The following is a 21,751-nucleotide window of genomic DNA, read 5'->3' as shown; positions in this document are numbered from 1 at the left end:
TTTTTGAGAGAAAGAAAAACTAGTATCACATTGAAGATAACTTTTGTGTGTGGTCATCCATATGATAAGGCTAGTCATGTAATCAAATTTGTTAATAAGGGCAAGCTTGATTAATCAAATGAGTAACTTTATTTATTCACCTCGGTGATAACCTATTTTTTTTTTTTGGAAAAATTATCAAAAATAATACAAACTTTGAACGGTCCGCTAGAAACAAGTCAATCTTTTAATTATTTCTAAATAATACAAACTTTGAGGGATATCCGCTTTAAACAAGTTATTTTACCTACTACTTTTTTAGCCGATTAATTTTTTTATTTATCTTATAAATTTGTTTAATAGTTTTAAAAAAATAATACAATGTCACATGTTCCATATAACCTGTTCATGAGGTAACTAATCGATTTTAACTTGTTTAAAGCGGATACCCCTCAAAGTTTGTATTATTCAAAAATACTTAAAAGTTTGACTTGTTTTTGGCGGATTGCTCAAAGTTTGTATTATTTTTGACAATTTTTCCGTTTTTTTTCTTTTTTTTTTCATAAAAATAACGTTGATCAGTTCTGGTATGACTTAGGGCCTGTTCACTTCAGCTTAATTTCAGTTCAGTTTAGCTCCAATCAGTTCAATTCAGTTTATTTTAGTTCAGTTCAGTTCAGTCCAGCTTCTAATTTCCCTCTCTCATAAATTATTCATTTTAGCTCAGCTCAGTCTAGTTCAGCTCCAATCAGTTCAGTTCAATTCAGCTCAATTCAATTCAGTTAATGAAAAAAAAGTTACTTTATTTATCCGAGTTAAGACCATAATTGGGTACTCAATTCTACAAATTTTCACCTTTTAAATACTGAATTTTTTTTTTCACCGTTTGGGTACTGAGACCCATTTTCCAGCAAAAAAAAATAATATCCACCAAACAATTGAGTACCGAAGGTAAAGAATTGAGTACCTTGGGTTAACTCATGTGGGGCCCACCTAAAAAAAAAAAGACGCGGGTTTCTTTCTTCTTTCCCCTTTTCTAATTCCTTTATTCCCCCTTTATTCTTTCCTTTTCTGGAAATTCTGTCAAAGAGGTTGCTGAAGAACACGATCTCGATTGTGGCCAAATTTGGGGAAAAAGATAAGAATCGCAACCATTTTTTGAGGTATGTTTGATTACGCAGCCTTCTTGTTGTTATTTTGTTAAAAATTTTGAATTTTTTGGGCGATTAATTATCGTTTTGTTGCGAGTTAGAGTTTTTGGTTTTGTAGGTTAATAACAAAATTGAAATGGTGATTTGTTGTTGTTTTGTCGAATAATTTGTGCTTGTGATGTTGTTTGTTGATGCTATATGTGAGTGATGTTGTTGGATTGTGTGTAAATGTTGTATATTTTGCGCTAGGGTTTGATCAATGTTGATGTTTTGCGTCGAAAAATAGGGGAGGTTTTGCTCGAAATGTTTTTGTGTGAATGATGCTACTATGTGTGTTTTTATTGTCAATTTGAAGTGCCTAACTTCAAATTATGGTCAGTGTGTTCTATTTAGGAAAAAATGGCTGAGGGAGGAGCTGAAAAATGAAACTGTGTATGTTGAAGAACATGTAGCCCCCTGTTCTAGTCTTCAAAGTGCTCATCCATTGCTATCTATGGATGACATTATGTGTGTGCATGTTTTCCCCAAATTGGATAGTGTAGGCGTCGCTCGAAGTGCGCCTACTTTAAAGCATGTTGTGAATATGCTTGGCACTCATAGGAAGTGGGAATTGACATAATACGATTAGGGACAAATAAAGTAGGGAGCCGCCAACAATTTTTTAAGGAACTTGTAAACCGTTCACGGATCATTTAAGGCAACCATGATAAAGGGACAACGATAGGCAACAACGATTGACCCGTGAAGGTTACACCCCATTCATAATCCATGAGATTACTAACTCCATATGGTTCGGAACCACGAAAGGAGGATCGGGGATGATGGTACGAAGTGAGTCATGGAGTCACATTCGCCCGTGTTGGCCTCTACTCGATTCTTGTAGTGAAAGTGATTCCTGCGATCTCAAAGGCATGCAAACAAAGATTCAATTCGCTCCAAACTATTATTAAGCTAAATTGGTTGAATATTAATGCAGCATATAATTCTAAAATATTAGTGATCACTTGATTTAATAACAAGATTAAAAAGGAACCTAAACCGATTTTCCAAATTATCTTATTAGACGTGATTTTCAATTACATATTCCCTTTAACATGCAATATGGTGATCATAAATAATAATAGAACAAACATTAATATGGGAAGAAATTTAACAATAATAGCGTTAGTCAAATCGAATATAAAATAACCTAATCATGATACTAGCAATATTAAAATAAAATAAGAGTAGCTAAATTAATTAATTACTCACATTCCACGTATTCCTTTAAATTGCTACATCATGAATAAACTGTTAGTAACTTCAATAAATAATAAATCAAATGGAAATTAAATTAAATAAATGTAGATTTGAATTGGTCCAAACCCTAAGTTATTTGTACCTTTCACGCCTTGGTTTAAGGACGGAACCTCGGGTTAAGTATGGACTCCTTGGAGTGCTTAAGGGAAGAATGGTGTAATTAGGAATATAGGTTTAAGGCTTAGAATATGGGAGAGAGAGAATAGAATGATTTTTGGTGTAAAAGAGAGGAAGAGAGAATGATTTTTTGTGCCCCGAACTGCAGAAAGGAGGGAGGTATTTATAGGAAAAATGAGTAGAGTGAACCCTAAAAAGATAAAAACCCTAAAAAAATTACACCGCGACACAGAAGAGAACACCGTGAAACGGTGCCAGGCACCGTAAAACGGGGAAAAATCCCGTTACGCGGGGAAAATTTGAGCGACGCGGGACATATTTGACCTACGGGAAGTGAAAACGCGTGAAGGGTTTACGCGAAAAAGACACGAGAAAATTTCGTGACATGGCACACGTACCGTGACACGGCAGTGTCAACCGTGGCACGGTACAGTACACCCTGTCACGGTATAGGAAAACGCGAAAATTACACGGAAAAAGCACCGTGACACGGTGAGAAATACCGTGTCACGGCAGCAGGTACTGTGTCACGGCAAATAGGTACCGTGCCACGGTGAAAATTCACGTGAAAAAACATTGAAAATAGCACTGTGACACGTTGTAATGTACCATGTCACGGCACCAGGCACCGTGCCACGTCATCAAGCGCCGTGACACGGTGCTTTTACACTGTGCGCGGTAATTCCAGTTTTTACCCATTTTTAAAATCATCATAACTTTTGATCCGTAATTCAGAATAAGGCATATAATATATAATTGGAAATATTATCAAGTTCACTTTCCAACCCAATTAGAACCAAGTCAAAATTATTTGTAGATTTTAAGATATGGCCGTTTTAGTGGAAGGGTGTCGATTTTGGGCCGAGTTTAGTGTTTTGCTCATATCTTTTTCATTATAGCTCGGAATTGGGCTTATTATATATGGTTGGAAATATTATTTCAAGACCTATCCAACCAAATAATAATTGGATCAAAATTATATGACCAAAAAATCAGTTTCTCTCGGTTTTGCGATGTGGACACGAAAAGAGGAAAACAAGTTATGATTTAGGGAAATGAGCTAGGAAATGAATTGGTTTATGAAATGTATTGAATAAAACATGGATTTAAGCACTCCAAAGATTAAATACTCAACTCGACCAATAATAGCGGTGAAAGTTGTTCATCATCGGGTTTGGTTTTGGGGAGACATTTTTAGGTGTCTACAGACAGCAAAAGTTATGTTGCTGTCTCTCAAACATGTAGCCATTGGAGGAAGGTGTGGAAGAACAATGATGAAGTGTTTTATAATGTGTTAACATGTTGGTTAAGATAGGTTGATTAGGTCCTAGGATGTAGGTAGGATTGGATAATCCCTTGAAGTTGTTTTTTGAAGGCTAAGGGATTTATTTTGTGAAAATGTTAGGGAGCCTATGTAGATTTTTTTTGTCAAGACATAGGCTCCAGGAATTGATGTATTTAGATCCTAACATGTATTTAGGTAGGTCAATATTGATTGTATTTAGGTGACTAGTCATGTTATGTCACATTCTTTTGGATGACATTGTGCTTTAGGGTTGTTGTTATGTATTTAGGTCACTTTGTCATCTCTATTGACATTCTCATTTTGTAAGCATTTGACAAGTAATGAAATGAAAATATTTTGAATTTACATATGTTGTTACTAGTTTAAAGCTTTGTGATTTGTACTTTCTGTTAATTTTATGCATGATGGTTGTAGATGGAAGACATTCCTATGTCTGTAATTGTTCACTATGGAGGGTCATGGGAAGAGACTCCTACCCTTGTTTATGTTGGTGGGACAACTAAGATATTTGATGAACTGCCTGCTGATTTGAATGCCTCCTATTTTAAGAATTTGATTGAATCACTTGGGTATGATGACATTAGTAAGTTACACTATTGTGATCCATTGAAGAGGTTTGATGCTGGAATGAGGTTCTTAAGTTATGATGATGCCACTTTTGTGAAGTTTTTGAGTTTATTTCACATGTATAGAGTTATGGATGTGTTTGTGGAACATGAGGAAGATAGTGAGGATGAACTTAATGGGAGGGGCACTTTCACCTCATTATTAGGTAGATCTAACCCTATGGTGGAAGGGGTAAAACAAGCACCACAGAACATGAGAGAGCCTATTCATTTTGTGGATGACATTCATCATGATGATGAAGGGAGTGATAATAAGGATGTAGAGGTGTTAACTGTTAGGGAACAGATTGCAAGTAGTAAAAAAGCAGATAAATAACTTGATGATGAAACAGAATCCATCATAAGGCTTAAGGATAGGGCAGCAGATAAGTGTTTAGGTGAAGAGAGTTCTGGAAGTGATACTGATGAGGACTGTCCTAGTAGCCCTGCTGATTCTGATGAGGAGCATTATGGCAATTTCATAGCTACACCTCCTAAGGCTAAAAGGAAGAAGGGGGTCACACACTCAAGGCACATGCTGAGTGTGAATGTGAGAAATGATGATGGTAGGCATTTTTCATTGGGGCAGCAGTTTGAGGTTGCTAAGGAGTTCAGAAACGCTATTACTAACTACTATGTTAGTCAAGGGAGAGATGTGGTGTATACTAGAAATGCAAGGGATAAGATAGGTGCAAAGTGCAAGGAATTTGACAAAGGCAGCCCATGGTACATTTGGGCTTCAAAAAAGCATGAAAATGACAGTATGGTTGTGAAAACATTAATTGCTGAGCATTCCTGTGGTAGGCAGCCAAAGGTTAAGAAAATCAGGGCATCTTAGGTTGCAAAGACATATCACAACAAGTTTAAGGTGAATCCATATTTGAAATGTCAGGAAATAGTTGACACTATATGGACTGAGTAGGGTGTGAAAATTAGTATGTGGCTAGCTCTTAAGGTTAGAAGGAAGGCTTAAGAACTGATTATAGGTGAATATGAGGAGCAATACTCTTTGTTGCACAGATATGCAGCTGAAATCCTAAGAACACAGTAAAGTTTAAGATGGGGCTTGGTGTGTTTGAAAGAATGTATGTCTGTTTTGATGTAATCAGAAATGGATTTCTAGCAGGCTACAGACCCTCTTTTGGGATTGATGGGTGTTTTTTGAAAGGGCCTTTTGTTTGGCAGCTGTTGGTGGCTGTAGGTAGAGATGGAAACAATCAAATGTTTCTCATTGCCTGTGCATTAGTGGAGGTGGAAGACACAGATTCATGGTCTTGGTTTCTGGAAATTTTGGCAGCAGACTTAGGCACTTTAGATGGCTTTGGATACACCATCACGTCTGACCAGCAAAAGGGCCTTTTAAAGGCTGTTTCTCTTGTCTTTCCTAGAGCTAAAACAAGATGTTGTGCAAGGCATGTGTATTGCAACTTCAGGACTGTCTTTGGGGGTGGGCTGCAGTATAGGAGAGGGTTTTGGAAGATTGCAAAGAGCACAATAGATAATGAATTTGAGGCAAACATGGAGCTATTCTCTTAGATCAATGCAAAGGCTGCCCAAGACTTGAGGAAAAGGACTATGTGAAGTGGGTGAGAGCTTTCTTCACCCCACAATCACAATGTGATAGCATAGAAAATAATATGAATGGGGTGTTTAATGCATACATATTGGCATCAAGACATAAACTAGTGATTACTATGCTTGAAGACATAAGAGAAGGTTTGATGGAGAGGATGCACAAGAAAAGGGACTTCATACAAGGAAAAGACATTACAATTTTCCCTAGAATTCAGAAGAAGCTTGAGAAAGCCAAAATTGATGCAAGGGGCTGGGTTGCATATTGGGATGGGCGTTTCTCCTATGGGGTCATGGAAGGGGGGGACTCAAACAAGGTATGTGGTAAGCTTACTAGAAAGAACATGTAGCTGCAATGCTTGGCAGCTAAGTGGTGTTCCTTCCCACCATGCTGTCATAGCTATTTGGACAGCTATGGAGCAACCTGAGCATTATGTTTCCCATTGGTTCACCAAAGACACTTACCTAAAGGCTTACCAATGCCCATTAGAGCCCCTTAATGGACCAGATGAATGGCCTCAAACATTAGAGGTACCAATCATCCCCCCTGTGCTGAAGAAAGTAAACCACAAACCCACCACTAAGAGAAGGCCTTCTATGGGAGAAACAGAGGGTATCAAGCTTGGCAAAAAGGGTGTTGTCCATAAATGCAACAACTGTGGAGAATCTGGCCATAAAAAGACAACATGCATCAGGCCACCAAAGCAGCCTAGTCAGAGGAGCACACAAACAGAAGTACCAAGGCAAACTGTCCCAACACACACTCAGCAAAGTCAGACTGCACAAGGAAGTTCCTCAACACCAAGGCAACAAGTCCCAACCCAAGAATCTCAAGCATATGTGCCTATGCATAACAGGGGTATTGGTGTTTACACCTACCCAAATGGATTTCAGAGACAAACATGGGTATGTATAGCTCATATAAAGTTAAAAGTTTATTTTTTATATTCAATTAATTAATTCATTACATGCTCAATGCAGCAGCAAACTTAACAAAAAAGAAAGCCTAATTCTGCAACAACTACTACAAGTGAAACCATTACAAGACTATGAAGGTACACCCCCACACACTCAAGCTAACAATAATACTAATTAGCAAAATGATTACAAAGCTTTGATATTGAATCTTTTTCTTCAACTTCACCATGTCCTGTTCCATCTTCAATTTATTGTTAATCATCAACACCATTTCAGTCATCAATTCAGTTGGATAAGGCATGTCAACCCATTCAAAGTAATTGCATCCATTGTAGCATTTGTAATTCTCACATATTTTAAACCTCATGAATGGATGCTTGATTGTCCTTGAAATTCTATGTAGAACCCTCCTGTTAAAGTGGCAAAATTTCATAATTGGGCTGAGTTTCTATTTTTGCAATTAGCAGGCAACAATCTGGGCTGAGTTTCTATTCTTGCAGCACTTTAGAAATTTTTTTTGGTTGGATGACAGCGGATTGGAGTACATAGGGGATGAAGCAGCAACTCTTCAGAATTTTTTTTTTTAATTTTGGGAAAATCGTGGATGATGATTTTAGCCTAAGAGAACTGGATCTCTTTTCTGTTTTGCTGCTAGTTTTTGGCTGGAGTATTCATAGCATTTTTTTGGCTGCTTCAGAACCCTTTAAATAGCCTAATAACCGCTGGTTTTTTTACTGTTGCAACAGTAAAATTAATTAATGTTTTTTTTATTTATTTAATTTTTAATTATGTATGGTTAGCAATGAGTTAGTGGTGAGTTAATTAGCCTGAAAATTAGTTTGAGTACCTAAAAGGTGAAAAAAAAACTGAGTACCTAAAAGGTGAAAAAATGAAGAATTGAGTATCTAATTGAGAACAAAATAAACCAAAAGTTGTATTACTTAAACACAAACTTTACAAAAAATCCGATTTATAGTATTAATTGAATGGCGGGTTGCTGGCGACTTCTTCTCCTTCCTCTTTTAAGGTCCATGGCATCTAACGAAACTGAGACTTGACGATATCGACATCTTTCTCCACTTCAACACTACCTTTGCTCTAAATTTGAAAGATTAATCCAACTCTTCATTATCTTTTCCTCCAATTTCAATGCTACGGTGATAATCAAAACTTCATAATTCCTCCCACTTTCTCTCTCCTCCCTAATTTCGCAATATACATCAATTTTATACCCTCAATCTTTTTTCTCTTTCATTCTATATTAATTGTGAGAAGAGATACTACAATAATTATATTAGATATTATTGTTCACTTAACTAGGTTGATTTGGTGAGATTTGGGGAAGATGGAGATTGATAATTTCACCAAATCATCAATGGCAAATTTATAACTCCGATCTTGAGTAAATTGTTGAATATTACTACTATACTACTATGCTTTTGTTTTTTTTTTTTAGGAATGATGGAATGCTTCTCTTTTTTACAAAGCAGTTGATTTTTTTTTTCCATATTGTATTGATTTATTGTTATAATTCTTCTATTTAAACAAACTGTGATTGTGTGTTCTTATTGATCTATGTTTGGTGAATGCGATCAAATGATTGGAGCTAGTTTTGTACTGCAATTACTGTGTTGCTAATGTAAATGCAATGACAGGGATGCAACCCGCCACTAATGGATATGGTGGGGACATCGGCGGACAGTAGTGCGTTTTTGTAAAATATGGATCACTTTTGTGAAAAAAAAGGTCACTTTTGTGGAAAAAAAGGGTCACTTTTGTGAAAATAAAGGGTCACTTTTCGCAAAATGTTCAATGTACAATAAATTATTGTAAATCGAGGGTATGCAAAAATTTTTGTTATTTAAAAGGTTTCGACCGAAGGTTGTATTATTTTTGACAATTTTTGCTATATCTTATTATTTTATGTTTATTATAAACAAGCTTATATACAATATTTTATCTAATATGTTGTATGTGTTACTTTTGTATATGTATATTTTGGTTTATGTTGTAGATTGTAGGGGAGCCATGATTTTAAAAAGATGTGTTGACACTATATTCATGGGGAGTTAAGGAATATAAATAAATCTATACATATGAAGTATATATTTTTGAGAGAAAGAAAAACTATTATCACATTGAAGATAACTTTTGTGTGAGGTCATCCATATGATAAGGCCACTCATGTAATCAAATTTGTTAATAAGGGCAAGCTTGATTAATCAAATGAGTAACTTTATTTATTCACCTCGGTGATAACCTATTTTTTTTTTTTTTTGAAAATATTGTCAAAAATAATACAAACTTTGAACGGTCCACTAGAAACAAGTCAATTTTTAATTATTTCTAAATAATACAAACTTTTAGGGATATCCGCTTTAAACAAGTTATTTTACCTAGCTACTACTTATTTAGCCGGTTAATTTTTTTATTTATCTTATAAAGTTGTTTAATAGTTTTAAAAAAATAATTCAATGTCACGTGTTCCATATAACCTGTTCATGAGGTAACTAATCGATTTTAACTTGTTTAAAGCGGATACCCCTTAAAGTTTGTATTATTCAAAAATACTTAAAAGTTTGACTTGTTTTTTGTGGATTGCTCAAAGTTTGTATTATTTTTGACAATTTCTCTTTTTTTTTTCTTTTTTTTTCATAAGAATAACGTTGATCAGTTCTGATATGACTTAGGGCCTGTTCACTTCAGCTTAATTTCAGTTCCGTTCAGCTCCAATCAGTTCATTTCAGTTTAGTTCAGTTCAGTTCAGCTCCAATCAGTTCAGTTCAGTTCAGTTCAGCTCTTAATTTCCCTCTCTTATAAAATATTCCTTTCAGCTCAGTTCAATTCAGTTCAGCTCGAATCAGTTCATTTCAGTTTAGTTCAGTTCAGTTCAATTCAGTAAATATGAATAGACCCTCACATGAGTTAATGACAAAAAAGTTACTTTATTTGTCCATTCAAGCAATCTCGCTTTTTTGTTTTGATTATTAAAAAAAAACAGCTACTCTGCTTCATTAAAGTATGTAACCCCATTTTTTCATTGAAATAACTGTAGGCGTCGTTCGAAGTGCACCTACGTTAAAGCATGTTGCGAATATGTTTGGCACTCATAGGAAGTGGGAATTGACGTATACGATTAGGGACAAATAAAGTAGGGAGCCGCCAACAAGTTTTTAAGGAACTTGTAAACCGTTCACGGATCATAAAAGGCAACCACGATAAAGGGACAATAACGATAGGCAACAACGATTGACCCGTGAAGGTTACACCCCATTCATAATCCATTAGATTACTAACTCCATATGGTTCGGAACCACGAAAGGAGGATCGGGGATGATGGTACAAAGTGAGTCAAGGAGTCACATTCGCCCGTATTGGCCTCTACTCGATTCTTATAGTGAAAAGTATTCCTTGCGATCTCAAAGGCATGCAAACAAAGATTCAATTTGCTCCAAACTATTATTAGGCTAAATTGGTTGAATATTATGCAACACATAATTCTAAAATATTCGTGATCACTTTAATTAATAACAAGATTAAAAAGGAACCTAAATCGGTCGTCCAAATTATCTTATTAGGCGTGATTTTCAATTACATATTCCCTTTAAAGGCAATATGGTGATCAATAATAATAATAATAATAATAATAATCGAATAAACATTAATATTGGAAGCAATTTAACAATAAATTAATAGTCAACTCAAATATAAATTAACCTAATCATGATACTAGCAATATAAAAATAAAATAAGTAATTAAATTAGTTAATTACTCACATTACGCGCGTTCCTTAAAATTGCTACATCATGAATAAATTGTTAGTAACTTCAATAAAATATAAATCAAATTGAAATTAAATTAAATTCAAAGTAAAGTTGATTTGATCCAAACCCTCAGTTAATTATACCTTTCACGCCTCGATTTAAGGACGGAACCTCGGGTTATGTATGGACTCCTTGGAGTGCTTAGGGAAGGAATAATGTAATTAGAAATACAGGTTTAAGGTTTAGAATATGAGAAAGTGAAGAGAATGATTTTGTGCCCCGAACTGTAGAAAGGAGGTGGATATTTATAGAGAAAATGAGTAGAGGGAACACACGGAACCCTAAAAAGATAAAACCCTAGTTTTGGGGAGCCGTGACACGGCAGAGGTTGCCGCGACACGACAAAACGTGCCGTGACACGGCAGAAAATGCCGTGTTACGGTGCAATAGCTACCCTAAAATGATAAAATGCGTAAAGGTTTTATGCGGAGAAAACACGAAAAAATCCCGTGACACGGCACATGTACCGTGACACTGTAGAAAATGTCGTGACGCAGCAAAGTCCACCGTGGCGCGGCACGTGGCGCCGTGTCACGGTGTACTTTTTTTTCGAAATGCATGAGGAAATGCGGAAAATACATGAAAAAGGCACCGTGACACGGTGTAGAGTACCGTGTCACGGCATTATGCACCGTGCCATGTCAGTTCTTGCCGCGTCGCGGCATTTTAGCTGCTGCGCGGTAATTCCAGTTTTTTACGCGTTTTTAAAATTACGATAACTTTTGATCCGTAACTTGAAATAAGGCATATAATATATCATTGGAAATCTTATCAAGTCTACTTTCCAACCCAATTAGAATCAGGTCAAAATAATTTTTAGATTTTAAGATATGGCCGTTTTAGTGAAAGGGTGTCGGTTTTGGGCCGAGTTTAGTATTTTGCTTATATCTTCTTCGTTTTAAATCAGAATTGGGCTTATGATATATTGTTGGAAAGTTTATTTCAAGAACTATCCAACCAAATAATAATTGTATCAAAATTATAAGTCCACAAAATCAGTTTCTCTCGGTTTTGTGATATAGACACAAAAGGTGAAAAATAAGTTATGGTTTAGGGAAATGAGCTAGGAAATGGATTGCTTTATGAAATGTATTGAATGGAAACATGGATTTAAGCACTCCAAAGGTTAAATACTCAATCCGACCAACAATGACGGTGAAATGTTGTTCATCATCGGATTTGATTTTGGGGAGACATTTTTAGGTGTCTATTATAATATCTCCTATTCGATCATCGAAAACTTCCATTACTCAACTAATTATCTTTATGAAATGGGTACCCCAACAACTAATGCTGAAGCTAGCAGCTATACATAATAATTTGTGTATGTATTATTTTTATAACGGAGTCAATCGATACCCCCATGTACTTTTTAATGGCTTCCCCGTTTGTAATTATGGCCTTTCAGTCAATGAATTAATTTTAGTTAAACTAAATGGAGTAAATCAAATTTTATCTTCATAACAAATAAGTTTCGTTTATGGGCAAATTGGAGCTTCCTTAAATTTAAGATAGAAATTGATAAAAACCGCTAACAAATAAGATAAATTAGGACTCCTTCAAATAAATGCTTCTGAATATCGTACATATAAATTTTTCCTTACAATTATACGATTTGCTATGGTTATATATTTAATTAGACATGTCTTCAACTATGAGTCTTTTATAATGTGCACTAGTAGAAAAAGGCAAATGTGCATAGGTTTAAAACCTAATGTCCACTGGGCCAAATTAAATGGGTCCGTATGAGGGGAAGTGAGAAAGTGAACTATGACTCGTGATACATCACATGTGACTGTATTAAAAAGGGACTTTACATGTATAGGGGAGTGTAGAGGCGTCTTCCCAAACAACACATGTAAGGCCCTGTTTTTTCGAACTTGTGGACAGAACAGAGCAGGGGTAAGCAGAGCAGAACAGATTTCAGCAAAGCAGAGCAGAGAATAGCCGAGCCGAGCCGAGCAGAGCAGATATTATTATTATTATTATTATTATTATTATTATTATTATTATTATTATTATTATTATTATTATTATGTGCAACTTTGGGCTATTATTTGTGAGATATAAAAAATTCCAAAGTTGCACATAATAATTAACGGAGGTATTATTATTATTATTATTATTATTATTATTATTATTATTATTATTATTATTATTATTATTATTATTATTATTATTATTATTATTATTATTATTATTATTACAACTACTACTATTACTATTATTATTACTATTATTATTATTACTAAATGTAAGCCCGTGCAATGCACGGTTCTAGTAATCATTTTATTTCATTTAAAATAGTGTATATTTATGAAGATCATTCATAAATATATGGATAAAATTCATAATATCATAAGATAATTTTTTAATTTTAATACTAAAGTTATCTTTTGTTGTATTATTTATTTTATGTGACGCTTGAATTTAAAATCCCAAACCTTATTCACTAATTTTTCTCATGTGACAATTTAAATTTTTAATTCAAAAAAGAAATGACAAATCTCATTTTTTTTATTGATCAAAGTAAGTCTTTTGCCTATGCGTTTATTTAATATACTCATTCTGTTTAAAATGTTAGTCTCATTTATAATCGTTTACGGAACCCAAAATCGTACACTGACGCGTCGAGAAAATACAGAACCCAAAATCGTACACTGACGCCACAACCACGGCGTCGAGGCAAAAGCGTCCAAAATACACGGGTTTTGTAGTAGTGGGTGGGCGGTGGTGGTGGGTAAAGGTGAATAGGTTTGGCAGTGGTGGTGGCTTGGTGAGGCTGGATACGGGGTGGGGGTGATTTTCTTTCTTTTTTTTTTTTAATTTTAGCGACGGCTTTAGGCGGTCGCTAAATCTAATTTTGCGACCGCTGACTATACCGGTCGCAATTATATTTATTTGCAACCGTTTTCCAAACGATCGCTGAAAATATTAAAAACAGTCGCGAAAAAATTACGACCGTCAAGCGGTCATAATTTTTTTTTTTTGCGACCAAGTTAATAACGACTACCACGTTACGACCGTTGACGGTTGCAATTATGTTTAGCGACCGTTTTTGCTATTTTCAACAACCGTCACAGGCGGTCGCAATTTGGGTGAATTTTAGTAGTGCTTGTATACGATCTTAATATCGCCACAACTAATAGAAATCACTCAAAGTCACCTACAATTTAAAATCATAGAAGAGTATTAAAATCCTCTCTACACAAATTTCCAGAAATATATACTATTATAAAACCCCTCATAATTTAGTTAAAATAAGCTGAAATTATATTTAAAACATCATACTTTAATCCCAATTGATGGGTAATTGAAATTCTTTAAAGAAACTTGATTTTTAATGCACTACCAAAAATTCCAGCATTATATTTTAATGAAAACTTGCTGTAATTTAGCCTTAAAACACTTTAATCAAAGGTTTAAACCATTATATATCATAATCCTTCAATAATTCATAATTCAAGAACCTAGGGTTTCAAAATTTGGGGCTTTTCAATTAAAAATAAAATCTGAAAATTAATTAACATAATACTCATAATCAAACATCAAAAATCAAATTACAAAACTCATAATTAATAATTAGATCTAGGATTAAACAAATTTTTAAAACAAAGTTTTATTTATTTTTTTGTTCGAAAAAGGTGGTTGGTCGGCCACCACTGCCGACTGCCGCCAGCTGCCGGTTGGTGCTGCTGGAGGCTGGCGCCGGCGGCCCACCGGTGGTGGTGGTGGTGGTCAGCGGTGAGGGGGAGCTGAAAAGGGGAAGGGGAAAAAGAGAAAGAAAAAGAAAAAGAAAAATAAAGAGAAAGGGAGAGAAGTTTACCTTGGGTTTTCTCCACTCTGGGCAAAGTTTGATTTGCCTCAAGTGTTGACTATTTATACCCCTTCTCTAGAAACTCTTCTCCCTAAAATTTCCTTTTTTTTTTACCTTTCCTAATCCCTTCCCTAATAAAATTTTACTAAAATAAAAATTTCTTAAATTAAATCCCTACTTAAATAAAATAATTAATTAAATGAACTTTCCTTTTATAAAATATTTCTAAATTTATTAAAATGAATAATTAAAATACTTTAAATAAAATATTTCAATTTAATTAAATACTTCTCAAAATACTTATTTTAATTAAAATACGTATAAAAATACGAGGTATTACATAAAACATTATGGAAAATTAGACATATGAGATTTAGTTTTATTCGTCTCGATGAGTATATTATTAAAATCAAACTTTTACAATATTTTCTAAGGAGGAAAGATATTTGCAATTAAAAATTTGCATCCATATATGTAAAAAAGATAATTATTACTTAGTTTTTTTTGTTTTTTTTTTTGTTTTTTTAAGTGAAGATAATTATTGGTTTTTAAAAATATTTAAATTTTAATTATTCTCTATTCGTTGTTTTTACTCATGTGTCAAAATTCTTAAATCTTATTCGTCACTTTTGCTTAGGTGGCGAGTAAATTTTTTAATTCTAAAATAAATTATTAATCTAATTTTTCATTGGACAAAATAATATCTTTTCTTATGTAGCTCGCCAAATGCTCCCGAAAAATGGCTACTTTATTTATATATACTAGATGTAAGCCCGTGCATGCACGGTTCTAGTAAATCATTTTATTTAATTTAAAATTTTGTAAATTTATGAAGATCATTCATTAAATATATGGATAAAATTCCTAATATCATAAGATAATTTTTTTAATTTTAACCCTAAAGTTATCTTTTGTTGTTTTATTTATTTTATGTGATGCTTGAATTTAAAATCCCAAACCTTATTCGCTAATTTTGCTTATATGAAAATTTAAACTTTTAATTCAAAAAAGAAATGATAAATCTCGTTTTTTTTTATTGATCAAAATAAGTCTTTTGCCTATACATTTATTTAATATACTCATTCTGTTTAAAATGTTAGTCTCATTTATAATCGTTTAACTATTAAAATTATGGGGAATTAGTCATATGAGATATAGTTTTATTCATCTCGATGAGTACATTATTAAAATCAAACTTTTTAAATATTTTTTACGGAGAGATTAAAGATATTTGCGATCAAAAATTTGCATCCATATATGTAAAAAAGATAATTATTACTTCTTTTTTTTTAGAAGATAATTATTGGTTTTTAAAAATAATTTAAAATTTAATTATTCTCTAATTGTTGTTTTTACCCATGTGTCAAAATTCTTAAATCTTATTCGTCACTTTTGCTTAGGAGGCGAGTAAATTTTTTAATTCTAAAATAAATTATTAATCTAATTTTTCATTGGACAAAATAATACCTTTTCTTATGTAGCTCGCCAAATGCGCCCGAAAAATGCCTACTTTATTTATATATACTAGATGTAAGCCCGTGCATGCATGGTTCTAGTAAATCATTTTATTTAATTTAAAATTTTGTAAATTTATGAAGATCATTCATTAAATATATGGATAAAATTCCTAATATCATAAGATAATTTTTTTAATTTTAACCCTAAAGTTATCTTTTGTTGTTTTATTTATTTTATGTGATGCTTGAATTTAAAATCCCAAACCTTATTCGCTAATTTTGCTTATATGACAATTTAAACTTTTAATTCAAAAAAGAAATGATAAATCTTGTTTTTTTATTGATCAAAATAAGTCTTTTGCTTATGCGTTTATTTAATATACTCGTTCTGTTTAAAATGTTAGTCTCATTTATAACCGTTTAACTATTAAAATTATGGGGAATTAGTCATATGAGATATAGTTTTATTCATCTCGATGAGTACATTATTAAAATCAAACTTTTTTAATATTTGTTAGGGAGAGATTAAAGATATTTGCGATCAAAATTTTGCATCCATATATGTAAAAAAGATAATTATTACTTCTTTTTTTTAGAAGATAATTATTGGTTTTTAAAAATAATTTAAAATTTAATTATTCTCTAATTGTTGTTTTTACCCATGTGTCAAAATTCTTAAATCTTATTCGTCACTTTTGCTTAGGTGGCGAGTAAATTTTTTAATTCTAAAATAAATTATTAATCTAATTTTTCATTGGACAAAATAATACATTTTCTTATGTGGCGCGTCAAATGCTCCCGAAAAATGCCTACTTTATTTATATATTATTATTATTATTACTGCATTATTATTATAATCATTAAATATTAATTATTATTATTAAATAATTTTTATTATTATCTTTGTTAAATATTAATAATTATTATTATCTTTAAATATTAGTTATTATCTTTAAATGCTAATTTTTATTATAAAAAAATCAATTACTATTATTATTAATAATAGTAATAATTATTATTATTACTATTAGTAAATATTAATATTATTATTATAAAAATTATTAAATATTATTTATTTTTTATTATTATTAAATTTAATTATTATTATTATTATTATTCAATATTAATTATTATTTTTAAGCCGAGCAGAGCAGAGCAGAACAACTCTAAAGAACAGGGCCTAAGTGTCCCATATTAAGAAAAGAAGAGAGAATTAAAATACTTTATAAGAATAAGGTGCTACTCCTCCTATGGCCATATGCATATTTTCACGAAAAACTTTTGTATACACCCGGTTTACACTAATATTAGTGTACAACGAGCCGTATAAGGGTAACTTTTAGCTAATTTTAGGGTAACTTTTTGCATTTTTTTGGGTAAGTTTAAACATAATACAATTTTTATATAAATAGACAATAAGAAAAGTTTTATAAAGGTAATTTAATTATATTCAATTACTAATAATTGATTTTTAGTCATTTAAAATGCAATTCTTTACTAATAAAGCGTAAATAATTGTTTATTTGTATTGGGTTACTTTTATGCATATTAGAGTAACTTTTATTCATTTTAGGGGTAACTTTTGATTATTTTAGGCTATTTTTACAATGGATGTACAATAATTATTGTACACCCGATTTTTGTAAACGTTTGTGTATTTTCACTCTCTCTCTCTCACTTGATCCACATTATTTTTTTACACCTATCCACCTGTTTACTCTCGCTCGATCTCGTCCTTAATACTTAATTGTATTAATACCATCAAGATACAAAGGTACCAAATGTATTGATGCAAGCAATAGAAAACCCAAGGATAGGGATTTAATTATGTATGTAACGCAATCAGAAGATCAGAAAACTAGTAGGGCAACTGGCAAAATTCAATTAAGATACACACGTGCAATAGAAAACCATTAGATGAGATTTTAATTAATTATGTAATGCAATGATCTGAATAAGCAAAGAGCTAATGTTGGATAAGGAACAATTAAGAATTTGGAGATCAAATTTGAAAAGCGAAACAGTAAACATGCCTTCTATATCATTCTTCAAGGCATACCTTTCTTCTTTAATTACTAAACTTAGCTATATTTCTTTCTTGGATACAAAGTATAGAACCTCAATGTACAGTATATATAACAACAATCTTATATACTTATATATTACCCAAGTACTTCGTATATTTTAGTAGCTCCGTTATTGCAAGAGTCTCAAGCCAGAGAATTTCAAAATGACATCCGTTCAAGAGAGCATTTACAACAACAAAGAAGCCGCTCCGACGAGGCTGTTCGGTCGGCGAAGGTCCATTCATGAAGCTCTTGGTGGTGGAGAAGGTTTGTCACAACTTAATCCTTTATATTTAACTACTATAACTCATGCATTAATACTACTAATTACATACTACGTACTACCAGTAATTCCTAATTTTTTTAATTTTATTTTGACAAGTATTAATTCCTAATTAGATGAATTAAGAAGGGGATCAGATTAATTGATTAAAGGATGAAAAAAATATCTTGAGCTTTAATAAAACAAAACTAACCCAAATCCTCCCAAACAATACGTTCTGATGCATAAAATAGTTCACAGAACTTACATTGTATAAATAATGTTCTTTCAAAAAAAAAAAAAAAAAAAAAAAAAAAAAAAAAAAAAAAAAAAACATTTTATAAATAGTTAAGTGTGATGGGAATTCGTGTGCATATCTATTTATACTGTTATTTTGATGAAATATGAAGGTATGGAAAGGAAAAGTGAATCCACAATAACTTTGGAAAATTTTGTACTTTAGTTGATGCATATTTTTTTTTTTTTTGAAAAGTTTTTTTTTTTTTGATACATTTCTTTTTTAATTTTATGGTAAATTTTTTTATATACAATTCCTACTTTATCCTTATTACCCTACATTTATTATTATGGCACCAAGGCCTCGTTATATGTGTAAATGTGTAATATGCCAAAATCAAGTGTCAAATCTGTGATCTGTTTATATACTCTATCACGCCTCCTTATATAAGAGCCCTTTAGGCTTGAAATATAGATACAACATAGGTCCCCTTATACCCAGCGCGAAATGTTTTACTTGAAAAGTAGGGGGTGGATCAGATTTAAACCCATAACCTTTGTGTCACGTTAGCTTAAAAATCCTTAAGTTTTTGTATAAAGCCCATGATCAATTTAAGTATACTTTATCAATTATTAGGCCCTGTTCTCATCGGATTATTTTTAGTTCAGTTCAATTTAGCTCTAATAAGTTTAGTTTAATTCAGTTCAGTTCTTATTTTCCTTCTCTCATAAAATATTCAGTTCAGTTCAGTTTAGCTCTAATAATTTCAGTTTAGTTCAATCAATAAGAACAGGCCCTTAGTACAATCCTCTCCTATTTCCGGTTCTATACCAATTGTACCGTCCACAATATCAGGTAGGAAACATATATGGGAAATGATTGTACCTAGATACCGACATAATATTATGACACCAGTCTTTTATTATTGTTTTGCCAACACGTAATTAACAACGATTAATAGATCAAAATACCGACATATAACAATTATTACATTAAGATTATTCAAATTAAATTTCGCATGATTATATTTTATTATACGTGTAAATTACAAAGCTAATGAATTTGATGTTGAATTGTGTTAAAAGTTAATACTTTGTATATCACTATTATATAAATAAATTGAAATTCTATATTTGATCTAGACATAAGCATAATAGGATAAATTATAATAATTTCCTGGTTTATATAGTATATTATGATACTCAAGTTTCTATTTTATATCTGCAGTGGCAGATATCTTGTTATGGAGAAAGCCAAAAGTGTCGGCAATTCTTCTACTTGGCATTACTATCATATGGCTTTTATTTGCGGTTACTGAATACAGCTTTGTAAGCCTTGTCTGTTACATATCCATTACTACACTGCTTGTGTTCTTCATTTGGTGCACTCTAGCAGAACTATTTAACTGGTAAATCATTCCTCCTATTTTTGTTTAGCTTATACTCCATATCATTGTACCCACAAACAGATAAACTACGAATATATGTTTTTTTTTTTTTTTTTTTTTCTAAATGCATCACTTAAAAATTTGATATTTAAAATAAAATATTGAGAAGATTCTAATATCGTCACATGATCAGATCATATTTTTGATTTAAACCAATGAAAAAATGAATGAATTTTTTTGGTCACTACTGTTATTTTTAAAAACTTGATCATAAAAATATAAACGAACATTATATTACAGAAGAAGTACTAAACATGTCAGACTACAATCGTTTGATGTCCTTGAGTGATTAATAATATATTATTATGACGTACTCCGTATGATGTAGGAAAACTCCTGAGATTCCAGAGATCATGATACAGGATTCAACATTCAAAAATGCAGCCACTATGATTCATGCCAGAATAAACTTATGTTTGTCTATGTTACTAGACATTGCATGTCGTGAGAATATTATGTACTTCTTTATGGTAAGGAAACTTCATTATTTCATTTTTTTATTTCAGAATAAAATAAATAAATAAATAAATAAACCACATGTTATTCTAGTTTATAAAGTGTGACAAAATTTGGGTTTTTTTTTTTTTTTTTTTTTTTAATAAACAGACAATTGGATGTTTGTTGATGCTGTCAATACTTGGCAACTACATTTCCTCCATAAATCTTTTCTTCATAAGTAAGGTTATTAACATCTATTTTTTTATTCATATAATAATATATATGAGGTTACTTGTAGAATTATTTTTTAAATTATTATTGCAGGCTATATTCCTATGCAACTATTGCCATTTCTATATGAGAAATTTGAAGATGAAGTAGATTATATAATTGGAGAAATATATGGAGAGATGATGAAATGGTACAAGATGTTTGATGAAAGTATCCTTGGAAAAATTCCAAGAAGACCAAACTATGATCGGAAAACAAGATGAAAAGAATGATAATTTGTTCATTGTTACCAATTTCTAAAGACAAAGTGCCTATTGTATCCCCTAAGATAAATTTACAGAACATATTCAGAGGCGAAATGGGAAAATCACAACATTGTATTATGTATATCCTATACATGTACGGATAATACTAATATTTTATTTTTCTATTCACAAAGACTATTACTCCCTCCGTATTTAATAAATGTTACGGTTTGACTTTTTTCACTATTGATATAATGATTTTGAGTTGATTAATTTACTAATATATAAAAAAATTAAAAAAAACAAATGTTGTTTTGGGTAATTTTACCCATGCCACGTGGGCCAACCAGATCGTGACACGTGTCATACCCTGATTGGTCCAAATCAGACCAATCTCCATTTGACACGTGTCACGCCCAGAATCTGGGAGAAAAAGGCGGCCTTCAAGGGCCCAAATCTCGAGAAAGCCATAATTCAGCGTAGCCCAGCAAGATTAGGTCAGAGTGACCTAATCAGGGCACATTGTCCGATGACCCTATAAATAGGAAGAATTTCCCCCATTTTGGGAGTACCTACAATTTATTACAGTATACCCTACATTCTCTTACATCAAAGATACACCTGATCTCGGAATCTGAGAAGATCTCACCTAAATTTCCGCTCCTTTTTCCTACTCTCATTCAAGTACTAACTTGATCGTCGGAGGCGGAGCTCCAACTACCCGGAGTCTCCGTTGTTTTGCAGGTACATACCGCATTTACCAGTCTTCGAGCTGTAA

General features: G+C 32.3%; 1 protein-coding gene across 1 annotated transcript; it reads left to right on the top strand.

Annotated features, from left to right (window-relative positions):
- Positions 1-18,229: 18,229 nt before the first annotated feature.
- LOC145568722 (reticulon-like protein B9) lies at positions 18,230-21,091 on the top strand. Its single transcript, XM_081628141.1, has 5 exons — positions 18,230-18,379; positions 19,840-20,020; positions 20,388-20,529; positions 20,666-20,735; positions 20,822-21,091. Exons 1-5 carry the CDS (start codon positions 18,277-18,279, stop codon positions 20,989-20,991), a joined length of 666 nt encoding a protein of 221 aa, XP_081484267.1. The 5' UTR covers positions 18,230-18,276; the 3' UTR covers positions 20,992-21,091.
- The last annotated feature ends 660 nt before the right edge of the window (positions 21,092-21,751 follow it).

The sequence above is a fragment of the Chenopodium album genome, chromosome 11 (assembly GCF_948465745.1).
Source record: "Chenopodium album chromosome 11, dcCheAlbu1.1, whole genome shotgun sequence".
Classification (NCBI taxonomy): domain Eukaryota; kingdom Viridiplantae; phylum Streptophyta; class Magnoliopsida; order Caryophyllales; family Amaranthaceae; genus Chenopodium; species Chenopodium album.
This window is presented reverse-complemented; position numbering and strand designations above follow the sequence as displayed.